This window comes from Eleginops maclovinus, chromosome 6 (assembly GCF_036324505.1).
Source record: "Eleginops maclovinus isolate JMC-PN-2008 ecotype Puerto Natales chromosome 6, JC_Emac_rtc_rv5, whole genome shotgun sequence".
Taxonomy (NCBI): domain Eukaryota; kingdom Metazoa; phylum Chordata; class Actinopteri; order Perciformes; family Eleginopidae; genus Eleginops; species Eleginops maclovinus.
The window spans coordinates 9,865,865-9,891,531 of NC_086354.1; the positions used below are offsets into that span (position 1 = coordinate 9,865,865).

A 25,667-nucleotide genomic window follows, 5' to 3' on the forward strand; every position below is an offset into this window, starting at 1 on the left:
TCAGTCATCATAGCTTTAAAGAACTTGTTTTATAGTCCTTCTCTTTGGCACTGCTAAGATGTAGGAAGTGAGTTTTCTGTTTGGCTTGGGTTATAGCTGTTTGACGAAAGCTGGAAACTTCTTGACATTGTCCCAGATCCATATGATTATCATTTACTTTATTTGTCTTCTTCACCAGTGCCAAGGAACTGACAGCTCTGTAGCTACCAGCCCTTACTCTGTCATGCATGTATTGTAATTTTAACCAGTGTGATGCTTATTTTGTAATCAAAACATTTATTGCATGTCTATCTGTTTGGGGGGGGGGGATAACTTCCATTGCCCTTCCTTAGGGTTTTCAAAATGTTGTCCATGTTCAAGGGAACTTTAGGAAGTTCTTTCCTAACCCAAGAGAACGATTAAGGAGAGGAATGTGTATGCTGAGCAGATTTTAAAGCCCCCTTGAGGCACATGTTTGATTTGTGATATTGGGCTGAATGAATATATCTGACTTGGATTTGCTTTAAAGCAAACGAGTAAATGCAAGCAGTAAAAGTGACCTCAGATTATTTTGAATTTAGAATTACTGAAAATGTTTTGAAAAAAACTTCTGTTGTGATAAACACTATGACATGGGACTATGATCGACATATTGTGTAATTAAATGTGTGTAAAAGCAATTTACTAGCAATTTAAGTGTTTCTGTCTAACCTGGCAGTACTTCTGCTGCCGTTCATATTTCAGGGAACAAAAAAAATACTTAAACAAAAGAGCTGCCGGACATCAATTTAAGAAATGATATGGCTCTGATGGATTAACTGCTCACCATTTGGGTTGAGTTGCTACAGTGAGGGGCTCGCTTCACACTGCGGAGCTACAGCAAACTAGTTCCCAAATTTGGCATAATAGCCCTATCTGATCACTAACCAGGAAAAGGGACTGTGTGTAGTTGTGTGGGCCAGACCTGCAGTATTTAAAATGTAATCCAACCTCAAGATCCATTGAGGCCCGGTGGCAAATCATCATCAAAATATATAGTTTTTTTTTTAAATTGTGCATAGGAATGATAAACTAGAGCTGAAGAGTCTCAATGGACACACAAATCAAACGTTGGTGAATATTTTCTGGGATTTTCAATATATAGAGGCTTTATTTATTTTTATTTGGACCGAGTTTTGGGATTCACTTTGTAGCAGTCTCTGCCTGTAGGGTTCATGCTGAAGTTGAGGACATGGGTTTGAACTGCCAGTGCCTCATCTGGTGTAGGTACAGACAAACACAAGGTTAGTCATCTATTATGGATGACCATCCGCGGTCAGTGGAGGACAATATGGTCTCCTTGTTGGATACGAATGCTCAGGCAGAAGCTTTGAACCCTGCATGAGGAAAACTCCAACTTCAAAAAAATAAACTTACAAAATACAGGAGTGTTAGTGTTGAATAAATTGCTCGAGTCTTCATTCAAATTTACTTTAAGAGGTTCTTTTTAAAAATCAAAGAAAATTGAAGAGTGTTTAATGCTTAGGATAGATTATCACCTGGCTGGAGGTCTAGGTGCTTTTCTGGCATGAGACCTTAACTTTGGTGCGGTTCATTGAACCTGATTCCCCTTTAGGATTAGGCCCATAATAAGTCTGGCTTGTCTTCAAGCCTAAAAATGCTGGAGTCGCAAGTCATCCATAAGGCATAAACAGTCTCGTGGTGGGCACGGCGGCCAGGCAATGAACTGTGGTAAATCAGACGTTTTACTTACCGGCTGAGTAAACCTGGCTGGGATATGCAGACCTAAGGCCATTTCATGTGTCTCTATTTTCAAGAACATTTAGAATTTTACATGATAACTCTAGTATTCATCACGAAACCTGACATACAAAATTTGATATTATGCAGTCTGACATGCAACCACGTTTTTAGAAGACTAATTGTGTACAGTTTGCCGAGTTTATGCTCTGATTATCGGGTATTGCCATATGTAAGCATTTACTTTGTTTTGTACAATGGTACAACAAAACTTGAAGACACTTTTAGTTAGAAACCAAATTGAACCATTAGTTTGGAAACACAATTTGAAAAACACTAAAACTAATTAAGATTATGAGATACATGATTCACGATATTAAAAGTTCTGATCATTTTTTATATATTGTTTTACATATTTTTAAAATGATTATGGTGTGAGAATCTGTAGCAAACAAATGTGTTTTGTCAGAAATCTGTTGAATATGACTTGGAGGTCGTGATATTTCTGCAACTCCGCAATACTACATTCAATATGGTATTTCAACACGTACATTAAGCACAAATATTAATATTTAAATATTGTATCAGTCCATATGGCAAATGTGATAACATTTGAGTAGTGCAGCCCTAACCCTGAGTTGCATTCTGTTTCTACCCTCTGCTTGTTGCATTAACATATACTAGAGAGGTTTAGAGATATTTTGTTGAGAACTCAAGCAATTGAGACATTGCCAGCTTTATCCAGGACATCGAGAAAACACACAATGGAACAAAGTCCATTGACAGGTGTGTGCTTAGGCCCCAAAGCAGCCATCACAGGATCCTTTTGTATCCTCATGGAGCAGAACAAGTGACACGGCTTTGGATTTATGGGTCGGGGCCTCCAGCAGGGTGGCAAGCTGCAGCGGGGCCTGGGCAGCGCAGCGGCAACACTGCCTCCATCTGTTGTCACGGTCTGCTCATATCTGCATGCTAATCCTTCTCTACCCACACCTTCATGAAAACACCCTTGTGGCAGCGATACCGCCGCAGCTCTTTCAGGATGAGGAATTAACAAAGCAGGGAGCACAAAACACACAGAGCGGAGGTTTATGGGATGTGCAATGCAGATAGAGTGGAGGGCACAAACGTGAATTTAGAGGTAAATCAAAGAGTTAGAAAGCACAACCTCAGCAGTAGTTATCTCTTTAACACATACACATTTTGTCACAACTCAAGGCTGAGAGCTGAGAAGATCGGCTTGATGTTCTGCTTATACATACAAAATATGAAGAGGGTAGGCAAGGACACTTCTTTCAAGGTCTCAAGGTCGGTGACATTCAGCGGGTGTCGAAAGCGCGCCTCCCTGCCTCCGTTTAGCAGATGTAGCTGCTGGCAAGAGTCTTCTCGAGCTGACTAATCATTTGTGTATGCAGCTGTAATATGCTTTCAATGTCTGAAAATACATATCATCCATCAAAGCACTGTTGTAATGTCTTTGGGCTTGAAAAGGGCACTGGGAGTAGGTGTGGCATATCTAAGATCTAATAAATATACATTTCCTCAGGCAAGAGAGGAAGGCTGCAAGATCTAAGGATTCATTTCCTACTCTGCCGACATAGCAGATAAGGGGTGAAACAGTGCAGGCGTGCAGAAATCTACATTCTGCAACCAAAATGTAGAACTTTATAAATGCATGTTTCACACATAAATACTGAGTTTGTGTCTGCCTGTATATTTTAAAATGCCTGGGAAATACAGAGGTTAAGGTAAATTATATACAGGTTGTTATGTCTTATTAATTAAGAAGCCTACTGCTTCAATACTGGAGTCCACATTGACTTACCTCATGTCCTCAAACTTGAAACATACCCATATATGTGCAAAACATTACCATGCCATGTGGGAAGCTGCATATCATGAAGCAGATATGGATTTATTCTAAAATAATCTGACATTGGAGTGAAAGTTTTTTTTTTCATTGATGAACATTCGGAGAGTGTTTATGAGAAGAATGTAAGACACCAAGATATTTTGGAGGTTAAGCATTTTTGCAGCCAATGTACCATGACAAACATCAGCAAGAATTATCTGCTTCCCAAAACCAGAAAAAGTGTTCATTCAGCTGTTCCTTTGGAATACACAGGGGGAAACCAAACAAAAGGCAGAGATATGTCATCATGCAATCTCCGAGATGATGTATCCCTAACAATGTTTAACAAGAGAAAATCATTTTTAATGTTAAAAATCCATATCTATCTTACTGAAAGCGAAAGGGAGAAAAACGATTTGCTTTATCAGTCTTATTTCGCAAATGAAAAGATTCAGCCAATTAAAAAGTTATTTTGGCAGCATGTCAAAATGTAAGAAATTGGAATATTAGACTTCAAAACTGTATCCATTTTTAGCTGCTTTGTGAATAGTCAGCCCAAAAGCAGGGAGTCTTACCATGACAGAGATGTGCAGGATGCGGAGCTCTTCCTTTGCAGAATTGCTGGCCGGGTCTTCGGTGGGCTCGGGGAGGTTCAGGCTGCCGTCCTGGTGGTGGATGTGGAAGAGCAGAGTGCCGTTCTCCAGCCATTGTTGCCTCCATCGCACCAGAGGGATGTCCTCTGAATTCCCAGAGATCTCTGCCAGAGACAATGGAAAGAAAGAAAATAAAATTAGAGGCAAAATGCTGTTGCAGCGTAAATTACAACTTCACGGAGATCCACTGGAATTTGCGACCAAAAAAGAAGGACATCTTGTGGTGTTGTCTCCATGTGTATTAATATGATTAAATATTGACTTTATCGATGTTACGATTTTTAAAACTAAGTAACTTTGGGCAGGACTCAAACTCAATAACAGTTGATTGACAGAAGTTTTAGGTTTAAGGTGTTTAATGAAATAATTGAACACAATTGAATGAATTGCTGTGACATTTGGTACGGACCTAGCAGATTAATCAGAGCTCAGGACTGGAAAAAAATATTTTGCATATCCCAACCTCCAAACTCTCAAAAGTCGTTGCTAAGCAGTTGTGAGCCCCTAAGGAAGTCAAGCTAGAGCCATATTCATCTTTTTGGCTTTGACAATCACCTAACTTTAAAATGAGTGCCAACTGCACATAAAGGTTTCAACTTATCCAGAATAATATGTCAACATTTACTGCACAAATTGGCATGAATGTTGTACAGATATTCATTGTTCCTAGAATGTGTATCATAAAGATGTTGGTCCTTCTCTGACTTAAAAACTAGCATTACCTTCACCAACTGGGATACGCTATAGGGGAAAGCTGTACCTAAATGTGTTAGCAGCATTTGCTTATAAATACTAAACACTGGTTGACATATTAGGTTTTCACTGCAATACATACATAGAAAGAATTGCAATGACATTTGGTACTGCTAACAATAGAATTCACAAACATAGACCTAGCGGATGAATTGGAGCATATGTTGTACATACATTCATGGTTCCCAGATGTTGTATCATAATGGCTTTTATGTGATCCATCAACTTTTAAAACAAGCCTCATCATCACGTAATGTTAGCAGGTCATCTGTACTTGAGTCTTACAGCAATTGAATTGTATAGCCCACTGAACAAGCTAAAACTATGGGCATAAAACACCTGCCCTCTATTTTGGACAGCTTCTGCGACAAAACTCTCAGGTTCCGACGTTGAGTTAATGAATGACTGGTTTTCAATTGTATTTGTATTCAGTGACAGCCACCACCCCATCTATCCCTAAACTCCCTCTGTTAACTTCAAGAGTTTATATCCACGTTAGGAGGAAGAAATATCCCAGAAAATAATGAAACCCAAAAAGATAAAGATGAGTAAACACTGAATTTGGGGAAGCAGTGAGCATAAAAAAACATTGTGCTTTGTGTCATAGCTCAGTTCCTCAGACACTGCATATCTCGCCATTTGACATATTAGTGATGTACGCCAAAACACACAGTGCCGGGATGGAAAACATTATAAATGCATGACAGAGCTTTATGGGTTATTCTCTATTATGTAAGTGTAAAGATTAGCAAAGATGTATCAGGCTCTAAAGTCATGAGAGGTAAAAGTGCTGACTGGAAGACACGATAAATGGAGACCGAGATCACAGAAAGTGCATCTCCATGCTGAATCCAGTCTCCTTTCTCTACAAACAGGCATACTCCAATCGGCTGATGCTGAAATGGAATATACGTTATTAGACTGTGTTGGTTTAGAGGACCTAGGTAATTGTGTAGTTATTTGCCAGTCTAACAATATCTATGAAACTAGATAAACAGGGCCAAATGTGGGTACATACAACATTTTCTCCTAGACCTTTACAGAATATATAATTAATGTGTAGAAGGTCTTCATTGTACAGTAAAATGTAGTAACTGAGACAATGTGAAAAACAATGGTTATACTGTATGAAGCATAGCAAAAACATTTTGAACCAAATCCAATCAACACATCGACACTATAACTAATTGCTATAACATAAAAAAATACTATTCAATTTAAAATATTGCCGATATTTTCTCTATTTGGCATACAAAACAGATGATGGACACTCAGAGGGTATTACTTGTTGCAGTCACTCGCAGTGAGTCTTTAGTCACTCCTACTGAGTCCTTCAGAGGGCACAAAAACAGGACTTTTCACTTCCTCTGCATTTTATAATAACCTTTTGTTTTAACTTAACCCAATACTAAATGTCACTGAATAAGGTCTTAAACGCATCACAATTTAACTGCCGTACATTTACGGATAGCTATGTTACTAGGCAAAGCAGGACCAGCTCCTAACAGCTAATATTACAAGCTCTCCTTCTTAGGATTTCAACACGGATTTGTTGATCACAATGTAAACGTCACTTTATATGGATTGTAAGAGCTCGCACTCAACACTGCACTTCCCTGGGTCCTCAGCAGTACAGCTGCCAAGTGTGACGTCAATTGGAAGAACAGTTGTTGAGAAAATCAAAGGACAGACATAGAGAAAATCTGATTTGAATTGGTTATTTTGTTTATTTGCATTGTTTATTTACAGGTTTATGGTTTTCATTATTGGTAGCAGAGTCTTTCAATCCCTTTCAAGATTCTAATTAAGAAATTGCAGAACAGATCAAGTTCAAGAACAGATCCCCTTTATTGCACATCCGTATACTATTTATGGATCACTTTGGACTCTGTTCCATGAAATAGACTTCTACACTAATTGCTGGTATGACCTAATGCTGAACACAATCCATTACCTAAATACATTGTGCCAGCTCCACTAGAATACAAGCTTTCAAATAATTTGAAGCTCATTTCACACATAGATGTCATAATGAACTGAACAGAGAAGCTGTGCAAGCACAATGCAAAGCAAAAAGGGATGATGGGGGTGCATTGAAGGGACACAGTCCTTTAGCGAATAGTCCATAATTGATCAAAGTCCATACTATGTTGCTAGTTTATTCGTTATGTGGTGCAGCGATGGTTGCAGGGAGAAATCGTGGCATGTAAATAATAATGAGGATTAGGCTTGATCAAAGGGAAAAACCCAGAACTGAGTGACTCCAGCAGTAAGTTAACGCACTTGTGTCAGCATGGTAGATGAGAATTAGAATGGGAACAACAAGGACTGGAAAGCAGCGTGAAGGCGACAAAGCAGTGAAGAGGTGAAGCCTAAAATGTTCAAGACGTCAGCTCTGACTACACACAACCTACTTATCACTGCAAGGCGTTGGGTAGAGATCTATATATAAACACAAGCTAACCCCATGCAGAACAAGACCATTACACTGATTACTGCCTGAGATGTAGTTGCAAGCAAGATTTTTACTGCTGATCACAGGCTTTTACACAGTGTGCAAAACTTCAGAGATATGTATCCAGTTACACCTGCACAATGTGGGTCTCAATTGATTTGGGGCTTTAGACTTGTATTCTGACTGGGTAAAAACAAAATGCATTATGAGAGATCATGACCTCTGAGAATGATACTTGTTTTTTCTCGTTTGAGCAAATTCCTTAAATGTGGAAACACAAGATCCCTGGAGTAGCCTTTTTTTATATTAGGCCAAATCATCACACATTGGATAACATCATCATAGCGAAAGATCTCTTAATAATTACAACACATATTTTAATGCCACATTACATTATGGCTACAGAAAAATTGTATATAGAAAATATTACTTTACTCTATCAAAAAATATTATTCCACATGATACATGGGTATAAACTTCTGAAGGTTTGCCAAAAAACATTAAGAAAAACAAGTGTGTTGCATACTAATTTGCAGCTGAAGCCAAGCTCGAACTATGGTCGTTCCAATCAAAGACCTTTACCGTTATGAAAGTTTTTTGATACAATTTCTCACAGATGTGTGGTTTCTAGAAGAATAATATTTTCTAATGCACTTTATTCTAGTACCACCGTGTGTTTTACAGTTTGGGCTCAGAGGGAAATGTTTCAGTTAGAGGAATTGCTAAACAATTAGATATAAACAAATCAAACTGTAACACTTTTTCCCCCCTAAAAATCTAATTGTGTCCAATACTTTGGTTCATAAGAGAGCACCTGTAAAAGGATTGACTTTCCAGATTTCTCCTCAGATGGTATTATAGTGTTTAGCACTAACTCGATTCACACTCACACATTAAACTCAGATGATAAGAAATATTCCTGCTGAACGTCAAGGATTCAAAGGATTCACTGTCATTATGAAAGCATTCTTGCACTAATTTCTACTTCAAAGCCATCGAGACCGATGGTGTGACCTACTGCAGCTGTCGACTTTTAGACTTGTTATTCTGCTCAAATAGATTTTTCTCATCTCCAAGACTTAAATTAGCTAATGTGTCTAATGTAAATTTGCAATTCACTTAATATGCACCCTATGTAAGCACTTACCTAACTTAATCTATTCATGGTAAGAGCATGCTTCATTAATACTTGGTGCACACATTGTACATACATGAGATAACAATGCAGTTGGGGCCAGCACTACACTTCCCGCCGTGTGAGTGCACACCACTTTGTTTGTCAGACAGCCCATTACACTGATTACTGGCAAAGGAAACACTTGCATGCTGGATAATAGCCATAACCCTTACAGGGTATAACCTGTTTACAAAGCAAAACTATGTGTTTCCTGTGACACAGCAGTGTGTGTGTGTGTGTGTGTGTGTGTGTGTGTGTGTGTGTGTGTGTGTGTGTGTGTGTGTGTGTGTGTGTGTGTGTGTGTGTGTGTGTGTGTTTTGTAATTGTGAGAGTATAATAGGATTTGGCCTGACAATAATTGATGCCCTCATGCCGCAGTGAAGAGGGAGTTCCCTCTGCCCACGGATAAGATTTAAGAGAGTCCTGAATAGTTTTAACCTAAATGCAAATTATGTGCCACAGTGTGACAGGGCACTGTTTTTAAAAAGTGAGCTCCCTCTTCATCTGGGGACTAGTTTGCCATGAGATTGGTATTAATGAGACCGCCTCCTTGGTGCATGGAACTATGTGCAGCACCACCCAGCAGGGAGGAAGAAAGATTGAGAAAGAAAAGGAGCGGAAAAAAAGGTAGGGAGGGAGACAGATTAAAATGCAAAGGCGATGAAGGAAGTGTTGGAAAGGGAGGGATAAAAAAAAGAAAGAGGCCACCCACGAGCATTAAAATTGATCAAAGTAATCTGATTAAGCTGCATTATTAGTGTAGCTCCTCTGAATGTAGATTCGCTGGAGCATTCAGTTCAAAAGGAGTTTCAATTCTTTTGGAATTAAATTGACACAGCATCTTTCTTAGCATTCATAGCATTTTGAAAGTCTCGTCTTTAATCCCAGCATTAAACCATTGGGCAGTTCCTGCAGAGAGGCTCCCACCACAAAGCATGTTTTTCACTCGCTAATTGATTGACAGAACATTTGGACTTAGAGAATGTGATAGATTATGGGGTTGTGTGCCTGTCAGAAGTTTGCTTACATGGTTAAAGATTGACTTTGTATTACAATGACACACAAAAACCAAGTCTAGAGATAACCTCTGTTGTATTAAAGCACAACTGACAACTTACTGCTTGCAGTTTTAGTGACAAGCCGGGGAACAGTTTTGGAAAGATTTCACAGTGTGAGGCTGTCAGATTTCAGCACCCAGCAGGGAGGTTTTGTTCCGTTCCAGGCAATAACATAAGAGTGGAGAGTCAGAGGTGGAATACAATCATTCAACTTATTGGAGTGTGCATTCCAGATAAGATGGAGGGGGACTCAATGTAAAACTGGAGCTGCTATGGACTCCTACAGACTATTTGGGATTTAAAGCAGGCAGTTTGGTGCTAACAATGTCATGGGGTTCATTTTGGTTGCTGTTCCTATAATGATATGTCATCTAGTCAGTTCATCCATATAGCGTGGACGGATGAGGGCTTTTTGTAGGCCAACCAAAAAGTACCTTTAGCAAACAGACATTTATAATAAAAACATTAGGTTAGAAACTACAAACCTTTGTTATGGATTTAACCTGCTGACTTCAATACAAAGGGAGCCAGAAGTTGCAAAAAGCTTATAAACTTCCCTGTTTTAGGACTCCTTCCTGCACCACTCATTTAAAATAAAAAAAGAAGACAATTAACTCCTAGGGGTAACTGTCCATGCAGAGATTTCTGCTGACACATCAGATGTGCATTGAGTGGAGAGGCCAAGGTCTCCTGACGGTACCTTTGGGCTCGCCGCTGTTCTACTATCTGCTGCAACCCATTGCAATCTCTCAGCACGTTTTTTTTAATTGGTCTCTCTGATAGCGTGAAGCCTGTTCCTAAGGGTTAACTATCTTCATTTTTAGATACATGAGTAGCCGGCTGGAATTGGCCACAACTGTAGTTTTATCAAGTAACACAACAATTAATTTATTAGCATTCAAAGGAACTACAGCTCCTATGAAATATTTACAGAGAGGGTGGAATAATTTACATTAATGCATCAGGAAAGACAGGAATGATTTACTAAGTGTACATCTGCATGCAGACTATACATTTGGTTCTCAAATGTCTGGAACAGAACCGAGAAGTATCAGATTCACTTTGGCTCTTCATGAATTTTCTTTTTTTTTTATCCTGGCATTGACAGTTATATTAAAAAAAATAAAAAGCAACGTCTCTTAACAGAATAATTTGGGTTGTGACTCTGAATAACCCTGAAACCTAATCCGCTCTGGGTTTTTCCTTTGGTATGGAAATGTTCCACAAGTTAAAATAAATCAAGTAATACATTAATAATAATGATACTATAAATACAAAAAAGTATGATAAAAACATAAACTTAATTCCCAAACTTTACCACAAAGTGCAGCTTTTGTCTGAGTGACTTTGCTCTCACAGAGGTTTTAATGCCACGAGTGTATTCTCTCTCACTACACTCTGTTCCACAGACAGAATGATAACAATCATCACATTCTGCGGTCACCAGAATGTGAAAAGCAGAAATTACTTTGAAATTGTTGATGCTGAATTCCCCAAACTTAGTAGTAATAAACAACAACTCCCCGGCTGATAACAGCTAATTTCCAGATCATTATTCCAATGTGAAAACACGAAGGTCGTCCTTCAACCGCCGTCCTCTAACCATACCAAAATGACACTCTTTTCTGAGGGGGCTGTGAAGTATCCATTTCACACAGTAAACAGCGCTTTAGCTGTGATGGAGGGTTAGAAAAGGATTTTCATGTAGTAAGAACTTTTTGTTTAATCTGTAGTGGATACAAGATGATATGAATATGTTATCTGGGCTTATTTGCACTATGTGAGTCATCGGAAAGATTTCTCAATGTGGCCAAGGCTTTGCTTGAAAAACACTGTCTATGTGAATCACAGTCCTGCATATTCATGTGTGCATGTGGCATTGACAGAGGAATCTTAACATCACCATGGAAACAAAGCTTGAATTGATCATAAAAGCCATCACTCAAAAAGGTAGCCCATCATAGAGCACACATTATAAAAAATCAGCTTTTATTTGAGATTCTTCCGAACCGGATATGAGATTATTAGGATGTGATCATTTACCTAAATATACCGAATATATGAAAGGAATATTGTTCAGCAGGAACACTGCAGCTTTGTGCTTCACAATACCACAAACAAAATAAATATGGTTTTACTGAGTTTTTGGTTTTTAATGTTTTTCCTATTTTACTGCTAAATGTCCGGGCACTGCTAAGCTGTCATTATTAGATTTATCCAACAATATACAAATCCTTTTTCATAGTATTAATTTTGAATCACATTTGTTTCAGATCACAAACAAACATGTTACAAATATTTTCTTAAGTTAACTATGTATCTATTATTTGCCAGTAAAAGGGTGTAGACCACAAATATTTGCCATAATATAAAGACTTTTGTCTGTGTATTATTTATATCTAAAATGAGATACAACATGCTAGCTAGCCTATAGCTAGTTGTATTTCCCAATATGGTAAGCTAAAATAGAACATGTTAGCTAGCTGTTAGCTAATTGTATACTTGGATGTATAATAAGTATAACTGGATACAGAGGTACTATTGGCCGCTTGTCGTCACATGGAGTTCTCCAGACTCTTCTATAGGCTGACGTCTTCGGGAGCGGGTCCTCCTATTACGTCACCGTCGCCTTCTTCTTAGCGGACTCTTGAAGCTCTCACCTACGATATTTCATTATGCAATCCTTCTGAGGTTTATCATTAAACACGCAATAGTATTACTGCAGCATCAATGAGTGAGAGGTAGAGGCGGTGTGTTTAGTATGTAACTCCATGCGTCCTTCTCCCTCTACTCATATATACAATACAATATTAGCTACATGCTATCTGAGGCTAAAAACAACATCCGGTAGTACTACCGGAATTGGACAAATATGGTCCGTCCAGAAACAGTGAATTATCTTTTAATGTTCCGTTTCAATATATTGATTATTTCTTACACTAGCTAGCGGTTAGTTACTTGTACTTCCAATTTTGCCAGGCTACGTAAAAACTGAAAGAATAATGAGGTCCTAGAAGTGTGTGCCTGTTTTATTACAAACCAACTTGATGATAAAAATGTGCAAAGAAGTAATATGTGGCTTGGAATCTGGGCGCATATTAGTCGTGTGCTTTTTGCCAAAGTGGATTTTAACAGTTTGCATCCAACCCGGAAAATACTTCAGCATATGTGCTGATTCTCAGCTAACACAGAGGGCAGACACGTGATTTATACGGCTCAGGGTGTTTTATCTTATGCTGAGTCATTACTCAACCCAGCATAGAAACCAGTTTCCCCGAGTCTGACAACATGCTGGTAGAAGCTATGATGCACTATGCTGTGAATTTTAATTTGGCTCCATCTGTAATCAGCATGCAGTCGGTTATGCTGCTTTTAAAAAGATAAACAAATAAAGCTAACAAAAAAAGTTAAAGAGCTTGAAAGGGCCTAGAGTAAATACTGACGCCTTGATATTGATTTTCACAGCCGACTTCACAATACACAGCTAAAATACAAGTGAACTCCAGAACAGCTGAAGACAGCAGAATGAAAAGCACTGGTTATCCCTTGGTTCTGCTTTTCTTTTATTCTTGTGAAGCACTCCTCTTATACTTCACCTATGCTGAAAATATCAATATGTGCATTGTTCTGTACAGTACATAACACATTTAATTCCCCTACTTCACAATGTGGAATCTTTAGTTCAATCATTTCAGAAAGTAAGCAGTTTTGCTGAAGTTGAAAATGACAAAACACCTTTTTTACCATCTCCAATTTTTTTCAAACAAGTCTGCTGGAAACACAATTAGGAAAAAAAACATGTACTAGTTGTGTCACTGTAGCAGTTAAGGGATTACAAACACATCATGAATACATATATGTGCTGCCTTAGAGTATTTACACAGCACCTTAACCTGCCTATGAGAAAAATGTAATCTTATATTTTACTTATTTACATAGTTATCTACTGCAGTTAGGCAGATGGAAAACAATTATTGATATTCAAAGTCTATTTTAGTTAATGTACCTGTGAATCTTTTCTTTTTAATTTCCTCTCATTCCATAGAGAAAGTAATCACTCCTCCAACAAATATGAAGTTGAAGTCATTAGCAATAAAAAAGTATTTTAATCAGGCGTGTTTGCCGCATTACCTTATATGTTCTGGTATGGCCATACGTTTATGGTTGGTGATTCTTGTAATGTTACCAACGTTTCTATTGCTTGTAAGACATTACAGAGGAGTGCACTGGATTTAGGGCTATTCCATATTTGGGCAAATGTTTCACAATACTTTGGAAGTTATTCTATGTGTAACACATACACATAAAACAGGTGTTAGTAGCTAACACTCTCTTTTTTTGCTTTTGACTTGAGCTTTTCATCACTAGCTCTAACCATGTGAAACCGTTCTGCCTTGTCAAGTCAATAAACAAAACACTTACTTTTATCAAGCTAAGCTTTGAACAACTCTATACCAGAGGTGAAGAAGAGAGGCTAAAGGTATGTTTATTGTTGAGTCTGGCTTTCTCAGCAGGGCTCACTCACTGCTATTTTCACTCCTAGATCTATATTTGCAACATACTGTTTTGGGACAAGTGAATCTACCCAGCCAAAAGGAGTTCAGGCATCTCAGGAAAATCTATAAAATGTCTGACTTGTACCTAATAGCATGCCCTTCACTAGTCCATCCCACTTTGTGATTGTGTTTGGTAAGACACGATGTAACATCTTGTTAAAACAGTATTCAACACAAAGTGACAACAAAAACAAGAGGTGAAAACTATAGGGTACGCATCTGATTTAAATTATAGCATGTGCAAAGGGCTAAAAGTTTAATGTGATGGTATCGACAGACACTTTCAGTAGTAATGACACATGCCAACAGATTTGTTTAATGGAGATCAGCAGCTAAACAACGGTCTCAAGGAAATGCTGTTTTCCGAGGCATGTTTGCCCAGTGGGAGAGGGAGAAGGGGGAGGAGACCATATGGCCGTGGAGCTATGTGCTTGTACTGGGATTTACCAGCAGCAGAGAGAAGGGTAAATGTGCATGTGGTGGTAAGAAGGGTTGAAGCTATTCTGCTCACATCCTCATGCAGTGTCAGGGAAAGCGGCCCTCTTTCACCTTTCCTATCTCAGTTATAGCTTCTAGTTAGAGCGAGGATGGAAGGAAAAGATAGTAAAGAGGGTCGGGGGGGCATTCAAATTGAAGCTGGTGTAATGGGATTAGTAGGCGCGGAGAACGCTGGAGTACAAGGTGGATGGGATGAAGAGGCATAGAGAAAGAGAAACATGAGAAAGATACTGAGTTGGGTTTTTTGATTGGAGGTCAAATCTAAATTCAAACTTCAGGGTACAAACCATCTACTGTTGCTACAAGTTCCCGGCCCCCGGCCAACACACAAACACAAGTTTCCAAATCTGTGAACCACACACGCATGTATACGCAGCCCAAAACCTGTCTAGAATTCTTATCGAGGACCTCCCAAACCACAGCGAAAAAGAAACCCTGCCAGTGCAAGTCGAAAAACTTTTCTAGCAACTTCTTCAGCATGAGGACTCTGGCGACATGAAACCGCACGATTAGAGAGAAACCTTGATGTCATAGCAACAGTGATCCAGACGTTCATCAATAAAACACCCAAGCTGGTAAAACAAAAGAACCCTGTAGAAATATTTTTGAAAGAGTAAACAGGTGCTCTTTCTATTTAGCTGGTACCGACAAAGCAGGTTAGCTGCATCTTCTTTTACAAAATCGGAGCACCTCTGCACCATATGTAAGAAATGAAAAAGTTCAAGACAAAAGGTTTGTGTCAAACAAAAGCTGTAGAAGCAATTCACATTATGCACTTAAACACAACTCACTTATCCCTGTGGAATAAATCTAGGCTCATTTTATAAAGGTGCCAATTATCTACATGAATGAGAGTAGGAAACAGTGCAATCAATCAAAGTCGCTCCCATTCCTAACAAGCTACCAAGCATGGGACTCCTCATATTAACCGAGACAAAGCAAATGGTAATTTGGGGTAGCTTGAGAGGTTCTTCTTTTCAAATTTCATGTCTGACGATTATGTATGGGACACTGGAATGGTCCACTTCAAGGTGAGCATGGGATCACAGGAGGTTCTGCCAGCAGCTCCTGTAAAATACATGGGGTGCTCAGTTTGATGAGATTCAACAAAGTCTGACCCCACTTGGCTTTGATTAGAAATTCCAGTCGAGCAAAGTCACAAATCCTGCAGAGTTTCTGCAAATGTGATCACACAGATGAATCCCATTTGAGAGCGTGGCAGATGGATTGTAGTGTTGCCAAGATTGGAAGTTTCAAAAAGGGTTTGGACAGGTTGCTAAGCTGTTTAAATGGAAGGCACTGAAGCGTAATATGTGTGGAGGCAAACAAAATAGAGCTAGGGCCAGTAACTGCAGCTATAGATTATTTTAATTCTTACAAGCTTAACAGACAGAGTGGAAAAAGTCTTTACCTACCAGTACACAGACCCATAACAAACTGATACACAAGGTCTACACAATGCTTTTCATATGATGCTTTCGTTCTGTGAACACTAATGGATATACACATTGTGGGGAAAAAACATTTGAGTCAAACCAAATGAAACACATTTTCCCAGTAGGAAAAGTCAGCTACATTATAAAGACATAAATGAGCCTCCAAATGAAATAATAAACACCCCCCAAACAGTAAACCCATCATGAGCTCTTTTTCCATCTTCAAATAATCATTGTGTCCACCTGTAGCATGAACTCAAGCATGTACAAGGAGATTTACGAAGCAGCCATTCTAACAGGACCGCCCCTCGCCTGTGATGCAGTCAACTCAATGTTGACTTAATTCAAAAGGCACGTGCGAAGCAACCAGCCAAACTATCACCAAAGCTATTTGCTATCCTGGGATGAATAGCAATTAAGATGTATTTTACGTCTCATTGGTTAACCTATTTGTTTCTTCTGCCAAGCCACGCATATGGAAAACAGTTTAATCTCCATGTCGAAGAGATGTAGAAAACGTGTGTTGGTTGTGGAAACGATCTTAATCCCCATTGCACTCACATCCTCTTTGATCATCCTTTATATTTTGTTCATACGTCATGCAGGGCCGGCCCTGGGCATAGGCAGTATAGGCGAATGCTAAGGGCGCATCCATCCATGGGGGGCGCCGTAAATAGCGGGGAAGAAAAAAAATGTAAGAAGTTATTTTTTTAAACTATTTATGATGTCTGAAACTACGCTTACATTGCATACAGCACCCACAAACTATGGCGCGCCGCCGCCCCCCGCCCCACAAGGCACACAAGCTAAAATCTTGAATAGGGCAGCGCATTGGTCAGGGCCGGGCCTGACATCATGCATTGTGTTGACCTGTCATTCTTTTATATTTCACTGGCTTGTTTGAAAATATCATATGGCAACCACACATATCTGGTACCAAGTCCTAGCTCCTAGTATTTCCATTGAGCATTTGCAGGATTTTTGCCAATACTTTGCTGCAATAACAAACCACTTAAGCTTACCTTGCCATTTTACCTGTCTTACTTGAGAAGAAAAGGGTAATGGCTGTGAGGAAACAGTTAAGGTGACCCTGCTATTTAAGTCACATCGACTATGTAAGTCTGGTTCATTTGGGATCGCTTAATGCTCCCAAAAGGCAGTTAAGCATGCCTGCCAAATAGCACTGCCTTAATAACTAGTTTTACTTTTTTTCACAGATTTGCGCAGCACTTTTTTAGACAATAATTTAAGTTAAAGGTCCTCAATTATGCAAAATGCACTTTTTGATGTCTTTTATACATAAATATGTGTCCCTGTTGTGTAAGTAGACTCACAAAGTGTCAGAAAATGCAACCCTCTCTCTTTTCCTCCTTACACACATCTCTAAAAACGGGGGTACAAACGAGCTGATCCAGATTTGCTGTCGTAATAAGGGAAATGTGGGCAGGTTTTACATTGAACTCACGGCAACGTCCCAACTACGTCACACTTTCCAACCTATCGTCCCCCATATACAGTTGGCGAGCTGAATCCACTCTCGCAGCAGTGTGTCTGTGTGTGTTCAGCAGGATGTCTGCAGGAGGGACTTAGAGTTGTTGTACATATAATGGCATTGTTCTAGTGGTAAACACTGAAGAAAGAACATGTCAAGCTATTTGCTGCACGTGTTGTGACGTGTTAAGAAGTAATATGGTCTGTGTTTACATTAGCAAGCATGAAGCTGCAAAGGGGCGTGGCCAGTAGCAGCTAGTTCCATTTAAAGCTACACACTTTTGGAACAGGGCTGAAATAGAGGGGTATAAAGCATGGCTACAATATATAGAACATTTTGTATAGATATGGCCCTACAATATATTGTTAAAATATAGTATAATTGGGAACCTTTAAGGAAAGAAATTGTCTTCATAAAATGTATGTGTCTTAACTTACAAATTCATAGTAGTATGGTATGGAACTGGAATGTCTTGTGAGACTGCAGCCTTTAAAAGCCAATACCATCATGCAATGCATAGATGGCAATTTACCCCATCATTGTTCCAGTGATTTTACAGTTTAAACAATGTTCAGCTTGGTCTTCGAGATCCAGCACTTCTTGTTTACTCTTCTGATAGTGCAGTAAGTTTGTCTCCACCTCTTTACCCTCATAACATTTCATTTTAGCTTCCTGAAATTGCTACATTACACACAGCACATGATGAATTCAGTTACAGGATGACAGTCAAGACAAATTGCCTCACTCAAAGGTGTCCTGTGGCGATTTCCATGAAGTGATGGGACACAAAAGGGAAAGATTTAAAAAAAAAAGATCAGCTCTGTTTGCAGTCTCCAAGCCCAATCTACATTATCAGACTTGACAAAGCTCCTCCAGAGGTACATAAATAAATATATAACTGTTTTTTCAGGCAGTGTAGTCATTCTAATGACATTAAACTTATATAGTTGTAGAAAATGGTTGCACTCCCCTTTAAATATATTACTGCCATGGTGTGATATAGTAATACTGTTGCTTCCCTGAATACTAATCGAGGCCCACCTACACTCAGGATTCTAGTTAGAATTTGAGGATTTGGAAGATAAGTCTTATATTTCCTGGCTTGTTAGAAAAAATCACTTACACATCTTGAAAAGAAACGTTGTCTTTTTCTGACTTCCAGCTGTGCAGAAATAGAGTCGCAGTAATATCTAAAGCACCTGCTGAGGCTAAAGATCCAACACTGACTAAACACCTAGACATAAATCTCACGTTTACACTAGAGCTGAGCAATAAAGTTGAAAACACATCACACACATATAAAACCCACACTTTTATTTATCTTTCAAGAAGTTTGCCCTGAATCTGTTTATTTTCTGTTTTTGAATTGCCATTGCTGATGGTTTTGCTGCTGGAGGCACACCTTGTGAGGCAGAAACAAACTATTATCCAACTAAAGCAGAGCCTTTACAGGAAGTGGCTAATCAGAATGTATCAATTCTTGCCACATCATGGGGGGACTTAAGAGTTTAGAGATGTATTTGTATTTCTTTACAATTTATTAGTTTGTTGCTGCTTATGTTGAGTTGATGGGGAAAATATTTACACTGTACAAAAAGTTACGTTTTGTATTTTACAGTAGTTGATTGTACAAATGTCTCAAGAATGGTCTGATAATCCATTACAAATGTTCATGCTTGTGTTTAGTTTGTAAGGTTAGATTGTGTCTTTGTGTTTAGCCTGTTCTGTCTATTTTACTTGTATATGGGCCGGGAACTTAATTACCTATTTTATAAATTGGTCACTTAGGTTTTGGGTAAATAGAACCTTTTTCTTTAATTATCATTTTCATGCCAAATTGTTCCTTAACAAATTAAATTACTTATTGGACGCATCAGTGTGTTGAATCATTTACCTGAAAGTAACAAGCTTTAACAAAGGACATTCCCTATTAAAAAAAAAAAACATACATGTGTCACCTGTTCATGTGCAGTTGGACCCATGTACCCACAATGACTAAACAGACATCTCTAACCCTTGTACATTGTTCTATCCATCCTGTGTTATCCCACTTCAGTAAAAAGCTATGAGAGAAGCATAGCGATTTGTATAATCCTTGACCCGGGAGTCACTTGAGCTCCCTCGCTGCAGTTACACATGGCCATCCACTGGAAGGCTGGCTTCAGACAAAACATCAATGCTGTATGGCTCAAATAACAATGTGTCCTGTTGGGTGTGGCGGGCTACCCACTCAAAAAACAAGGTCTGGTATTTCTAAGATCATGAATATCACATTAACACATTGATTGCATTATATAAAATAAGGTAATGCATTCAATGTCTAAGATGGAATATTTTTCAAAGAAGTTGCAAATTGATATGTTCTTAAATGTATTCATTCTGGAAGAGTAGATGTTGTGCCATGCTCCTCTTCAGTTAAATACAGTATCACATTCACTAAGTACCTATTCTGTGAAGGGCTTGTTGAAGGGATCTTTGGAGATTTTGTAAAGCATTTCCACAAAGTTAGAAGACTTGCAAGAGTGTGAACATCAAATCTGACAAAATCAAAATCACACATCTTGACTTTTGAAACCATTAGACTGTTGTTATTTGATCTACTAAAGACAATCTGCAGGTAGATAACTTATCTGGATACAGAAACATATACATTTAGATAATTGTAGTATCAAAAAGTGACTTAATGGATGACTAACCATGTATGGCAATTGTGTCTTTGACCAGTAAAAAGAGAAATTATATTTGACTCCCGGCACTGCAAAAACAATGTTTGGATGACATAGTATTTCAATGCAATTCCAAGAATATTTTTTAATACATGGTCGAACTGCTAAGATCCATAGAACAAATGTCATTATCCCAATGGATAAGTTAGCCAAACGATTAAAGGAGATAACCTTTGACAGAAACAAATAAATTCAATAATCGTAATCCATACAGGAAGTGTCCTGCTTCCAGTGTCTTTGTGCATCGAGAAGAACAAATAGAACTGGAAGTGAAAACATTACTCCATGGTGCTACAGGTGGTCAAAAACTCCAAGAGAATGCCTTAATACCAAGCGTAAATGGGGCCAAATTCCCTTATATTGATCAAGCCCAAACATTAGGGATCCTAAATGTCATTAATTCCAACCCCTTACATTTGAATTAAATATCAAAAGGAAATCACCCAGATGAGATCTTAAGAGTTATTTTTCACAGACAGCAGAAAAATTCTGCTTGAGCTTCATCAACAGCTGTTTTTGGAGCAGGTAAAGGATTTGTCATTGGCTGCCTCTCTGCTGATCGTCCCTACACCAAAGGGAATTAGCTGTTTTCTGGATAGCCTATATAAAATTGTTTTTAGGTCTTTTTTAAACACAAGCCGGATTTTATATTGGTGTATAAATAAAGTGTGCTGTCAAACGTCTTTGGAGAATCTGAGCAGCATGTGTTAAATGTGGCAAATGTGTTTTCTTGTGTAATCGGGCTGGTAAATTAGCACTAAACACCCTGAGAGGTGGGGACGACAATCTGTCAGAAAGCTGCAGTCCGACCAGCCGTAACCGGTTTACACTGGGGCCGCCGCTACTGTTGGGGTTGCCGCTGCGGCAAACTCCTGACGTGCTGGGGCTTATCTTGGGCACGCAGGAGGCACAACAATGAACTTATCACCATACAGCCACTTGGCAGGATGTAGCTGCAACCCCGCTGCGCTGCTCTGACCGCGAGCCGGCTCCGGTTCATTGATCATACACACCAGCAGAACCTAATCTAGGGACAGCGAGCCTTTCACACCGCAGGCTCCGACATTGGACATAGAAAGGGAGGGGCGGAAAAAAAAAAGAGTTGTTTCGCCAGGTAATATAAAATAGCTGCCGGTGAGGGAGAAAAAAAAAGAAAGAAGTTCAATAACTTTGCAGGGACCTCCACACCCTGCATGTCAACTAGCTTCCACAATTTTGATTGAAGCTCTGCACACGCCCGCAGCAGGGCCTTTCTATTTTTTCTTTTTGTTGGAGACTCGGTTATAGTGTCACAAGAATACATAAAAGTTTTAGTAGGAGGGTTCCATCGAGAGTCCCAAAAAAATATATGTTTGGGACCAATCCAAACAAAGAAGGCTCTCTGTGAATTTGGTGGCTGTGAAAGAAGCCGCAACAAAGATGAGGTGTCAGACTGAAAATGAAGAAGCACCATCCCATAGAGGCAATTTTTAAAGCGTGCAATGCGATTTTATGTGCAGAATAACAAAACGCTGGGTTACCTTAATATCCAGACAGATGCAATACACTCTGACACAGTTACTGGCAGTGATAAAAGATATTTCACGGCCACTGCAGACAGCACAGAGAAAGTGTTGAGGCTGAATATGATAAACATCAGAGCCTTTTAAACCTGATCTGATTTTTCTGCACAATATTTTCATCCTCCACATTCCTGCAATCAATTAAGCCGTGGGAGCGGTCAGAGTTTTATGCATGGCATATTCACCTGCATTCATAAACCTCCAGTCATGTTCTATTTTCAAAGGTAGCCCTTTTATCTCAGCCTTTTGTACTTTTCACACTGACTGATTCTGCAGATTTCTCCCCCCCCCCCCACCCCCCCATTGTGCCCGACTTCCTCCATCCTGTCTAGAGGAAGCAATCGCCACATCAAACGGAACACGCCGACTTGCACCTCGCAATCTCGATATCTGGAGCAAATTGAAGGTGATTTTCAATAACTGCGCTGACGAGCGCCAATAGGTGGATCATAGTAATTCTCTCCGTCTGACAGGCCGTAATAAGAGACACCATCTGACGTTCTCTGTGTTTCAAGTGGATCATAGCTTGGTTTACGCTGCCTGCTTGAAGGGACATTTAACATGCCTGGACGTGATGGATATGGTGCTGCATGTGTGAAATGTATTCTGATAGCAGTCTTATGATAGCAGCGCCATTTGCATATAAAGTCAGATGGAATGTGAACCTTGTAAAATTGGACTTCTGGAGGAGTAATGTTTTACTTTTAGCCTTTGTAAACTCAAGAGTTTAAGATATTTATCAAATTCCTTCTGATTTAAAAACAATTGACTTTCAAAGTAACATCGGCCGTGAAAAACAATACATTGTCTGAAGCAATATTCATAATTCTGCATTGCTTATCTCTAGATGCACTTGTGATTGGATGTTACGCCACATTGTTGCATTCCTCCGAGAACATGACAAGAATACAGCTTTGATATGATTAGCATTTGCTTTGAATGCATTCTTTTTTGTCAATGGTACAAATTCCTTCCTGGTTTATCTTTTTGATTCCAATTTTGAATGGTGTCTTATGATTGTTTCCCTTTTTATATGGTAGGATGTCACCTGATGTTGTCTATTTGTCCAATAGCAATGCTGTCACAAAGGAATTGCCGGGTTTTGTAAATATTTTAAACAGTTGAAAAAGGCTTTGTTCATTGGGGAGCTACTAAAGAATACTAGTTTTACAAATTGGAGAACAAATTTCTCTCAAAATTACATGGAAAATAACCTGTATTTCGAAACAGATATGTCACATGGCAACAGTGTGGGTTAATAACGTTTTTTTGATTGCATTTTTTTTAGATAACAATGGAGTTGTATGGCAGAAAGAAATAAAATAACTTATTGTTTTACAAGCACACACAAAACATGAATTGTGATCAGTAAATTCACTTCTGGGGCGGCAGTGGCTCAGTCAGTAGGGACTTGGTCTTGGGACCGAAGGGTCGCTGGTTCACGTCCCGATCGGACCAAAAAAAAAATATGGAGTGAGCTGGTAGCTGCCGAGGTGCCAGTTCTCCTCCTAGGCCACTGCCGAGGTGCCCTTGGGCAAGGCACCTAACCTCTATCTGCTCCCTTGGCGCCGGGTACCTGGCTGCCTCTCTGCTCTGCCACCTCTCCTCTGCATTGTGTGTGCATGTATTTCCTCTGTGTTTGTGCATGTATACACCGATTCGGCGAAGTGACCGGAAGTAGAGCGGCCGCCATTGATGCGGTGTGCGTGCGGTGTGTATTTCGCGGTATTTCCATAGACAGTAAAAGGGATATTTCGCTGGATTTGTGAACGAGATTTGTGAAAAGCAATAATTATGCCCAGACAGTCTGGAAGGGCGTGTGCCGTCATCGGCTGCTTCAATAACAGCCAAAAGCTGTTATTGAAGCAGCCGATGTGATGTGTTTTTGATGTGATTTTCAAACTCTGACCAGGCCCTTCACATGGACCCTGTAGGTTTTCTATTGAGTCAGGTAAGACATTTTGCAAGGTAGACTTATTCCATGCACAGATCTGGTCTGTACAAGACATTCCAGTCAAACCATGTTTGACTGCCTCCTTGACTTTATACAGTAGTGCTGCGTGGCTGCAGCAGCTTCCTCTGCCAGCCATGCAGTCACACTTCACATTCTCAACATGCCCCCCATCTCTCACTGTAACTTCCACAGTGTGGTGGCTGTGGATGGCCTGGGAAAACCTCACCGATCCTTTCAGTATGACATGGTCGTCCAAAAAGCAATGTAGTATTTGCCCGACCCATCCAGAGCTCAGGTAGTTTTGACCTTCTATCAGTGACCTGTAGTTTTTGTTTTGTTGGTCATCACTGGCCAGCCGAAGAATAAAATACTCCTGAATATCTAAAACGAAGCAAAAAAGTGTTTTTGTTTTTGATCACGTCGCAGCCATATCATGTTAATGAAATGTCATGTAAGCTTGCGTTAGCATGTTAGCTACAACAAACGTCAACACATAGCGATGTGTGTTGACAGTCTATTTTCTTGCTGTATCCTATTTTAATATGTCATACTTATTGCTGAAACAAGTATTTAATTCCAACATTAATAATTACATTATTTTTTAATCACGTGGGCTGTCCTTAAAGATTAAATGCTAGTTAGCATGCTAAGGTCAGTAAGTCAATTCAACGGAAGCTAGCTGTGTTTACATCTCCTTCTACTTTCCGTTTACTAATATTTAATTATATTAATTCATGAATTAATATCAGTAATTTCAGATACCTTCATCAGTAACTGGAGGCCACTGTCTGACATCGTCCAACCAAGTAACTTTATTCATTTGGGGTTATGGTTATCTTGCTATTATTGATAGCATCAATGACTGTTGAATGGATAATGAGTGTAATGATTGAGCACGCACACCGCAGCAATGGCCCCGTCGCTAGATGGCGACATACACAAATCGCTCACCGAATCGGTGTATATCCTCTGTGTGTTTAATGTGTGTCAACACAACAGAGTAGAGAAAGCAATTTCCCTGTAAGGGATTAATAAAAGTATGTCTTCTTCTTCTTCAGATATTGTGTGGTTATACTAAGAAGAGGAATTTTATAATACTACCTCTCAATCATTACATTCTGATGAACACATTGCTTGCTCTGTCATGTACACAATGACATTATTCATTCCTATTTTAAACTTGGATTGTCTTTTTTTACATCCAGTTTAAAAAACTCCTATGAGCCCCCAGTGTGAATGAAACCTTTTCAGACTCACAAATTTATTTTTCTCCTGGAAAAAAGTGTGTTTCACATTCCCTTGCAGACTGTCCCAGAGGGAAAAAATGCTTTATGGCAGGCTGAGAAGATTATGTACTCCCAAATCTCCTAAAATGACATCAGGGCTAAACAATATTGGCTCTGAAACAATCTTGGCTTGATCAGAAATGGGGGGTTTGGGGAACATTCTGGCTCCAACATCATCATCGTCATCACATTCATCATCCGACTCCTCTAGCCTGTGTTATTCTTCCTCTGCCTGGGTTTAATCTAAATTAAAACATAGTGCAGAACTAATCACCGGTCCTCATAATAATGTCTACCTCGGCTCACGTTCAGTGTGGACTCACCATGTCTAAACATATTAAGAAAACAACTAAATCACACGCAAAGCTCCATCCCCACGACAAATTGCCAACAAGCGCGTATTTGCCATTTGCCTTCTGTTTTGCTCAATTGAAGTTGGCCAGGAGCATGGCGGTAACAAAGGCTGCATGGCAGGATATCGCTACGGTAA

The 25,667-nt window shown here is 39.3% G+C and overlaps 1 protein-coding gene across 2 annotated transcripts in view; it reads right to left on the bottom strand.

Moving 5' to 3' along the window:
* Positions 1 to 25,667, bottom strand: part of astn1 (astrotactin 1) — a 337,331-nt gene that overhangs the window by 265,536 nt on the left and 46,128 nt on the right. For both annotated transcript variants that reach the window (XM_063885659.1, XM_063885658.1), the window contains exon 2: positions 4,147 to 4,328. In XM_063885659.1, the coding sequence (XP_063741729.1) occupies positions 4,147 to 4,328 (182 nt within the window). The remainder of the gene's footprint in view (positions 1 to 4,146; positions 4,329 to 25,667) is intronic.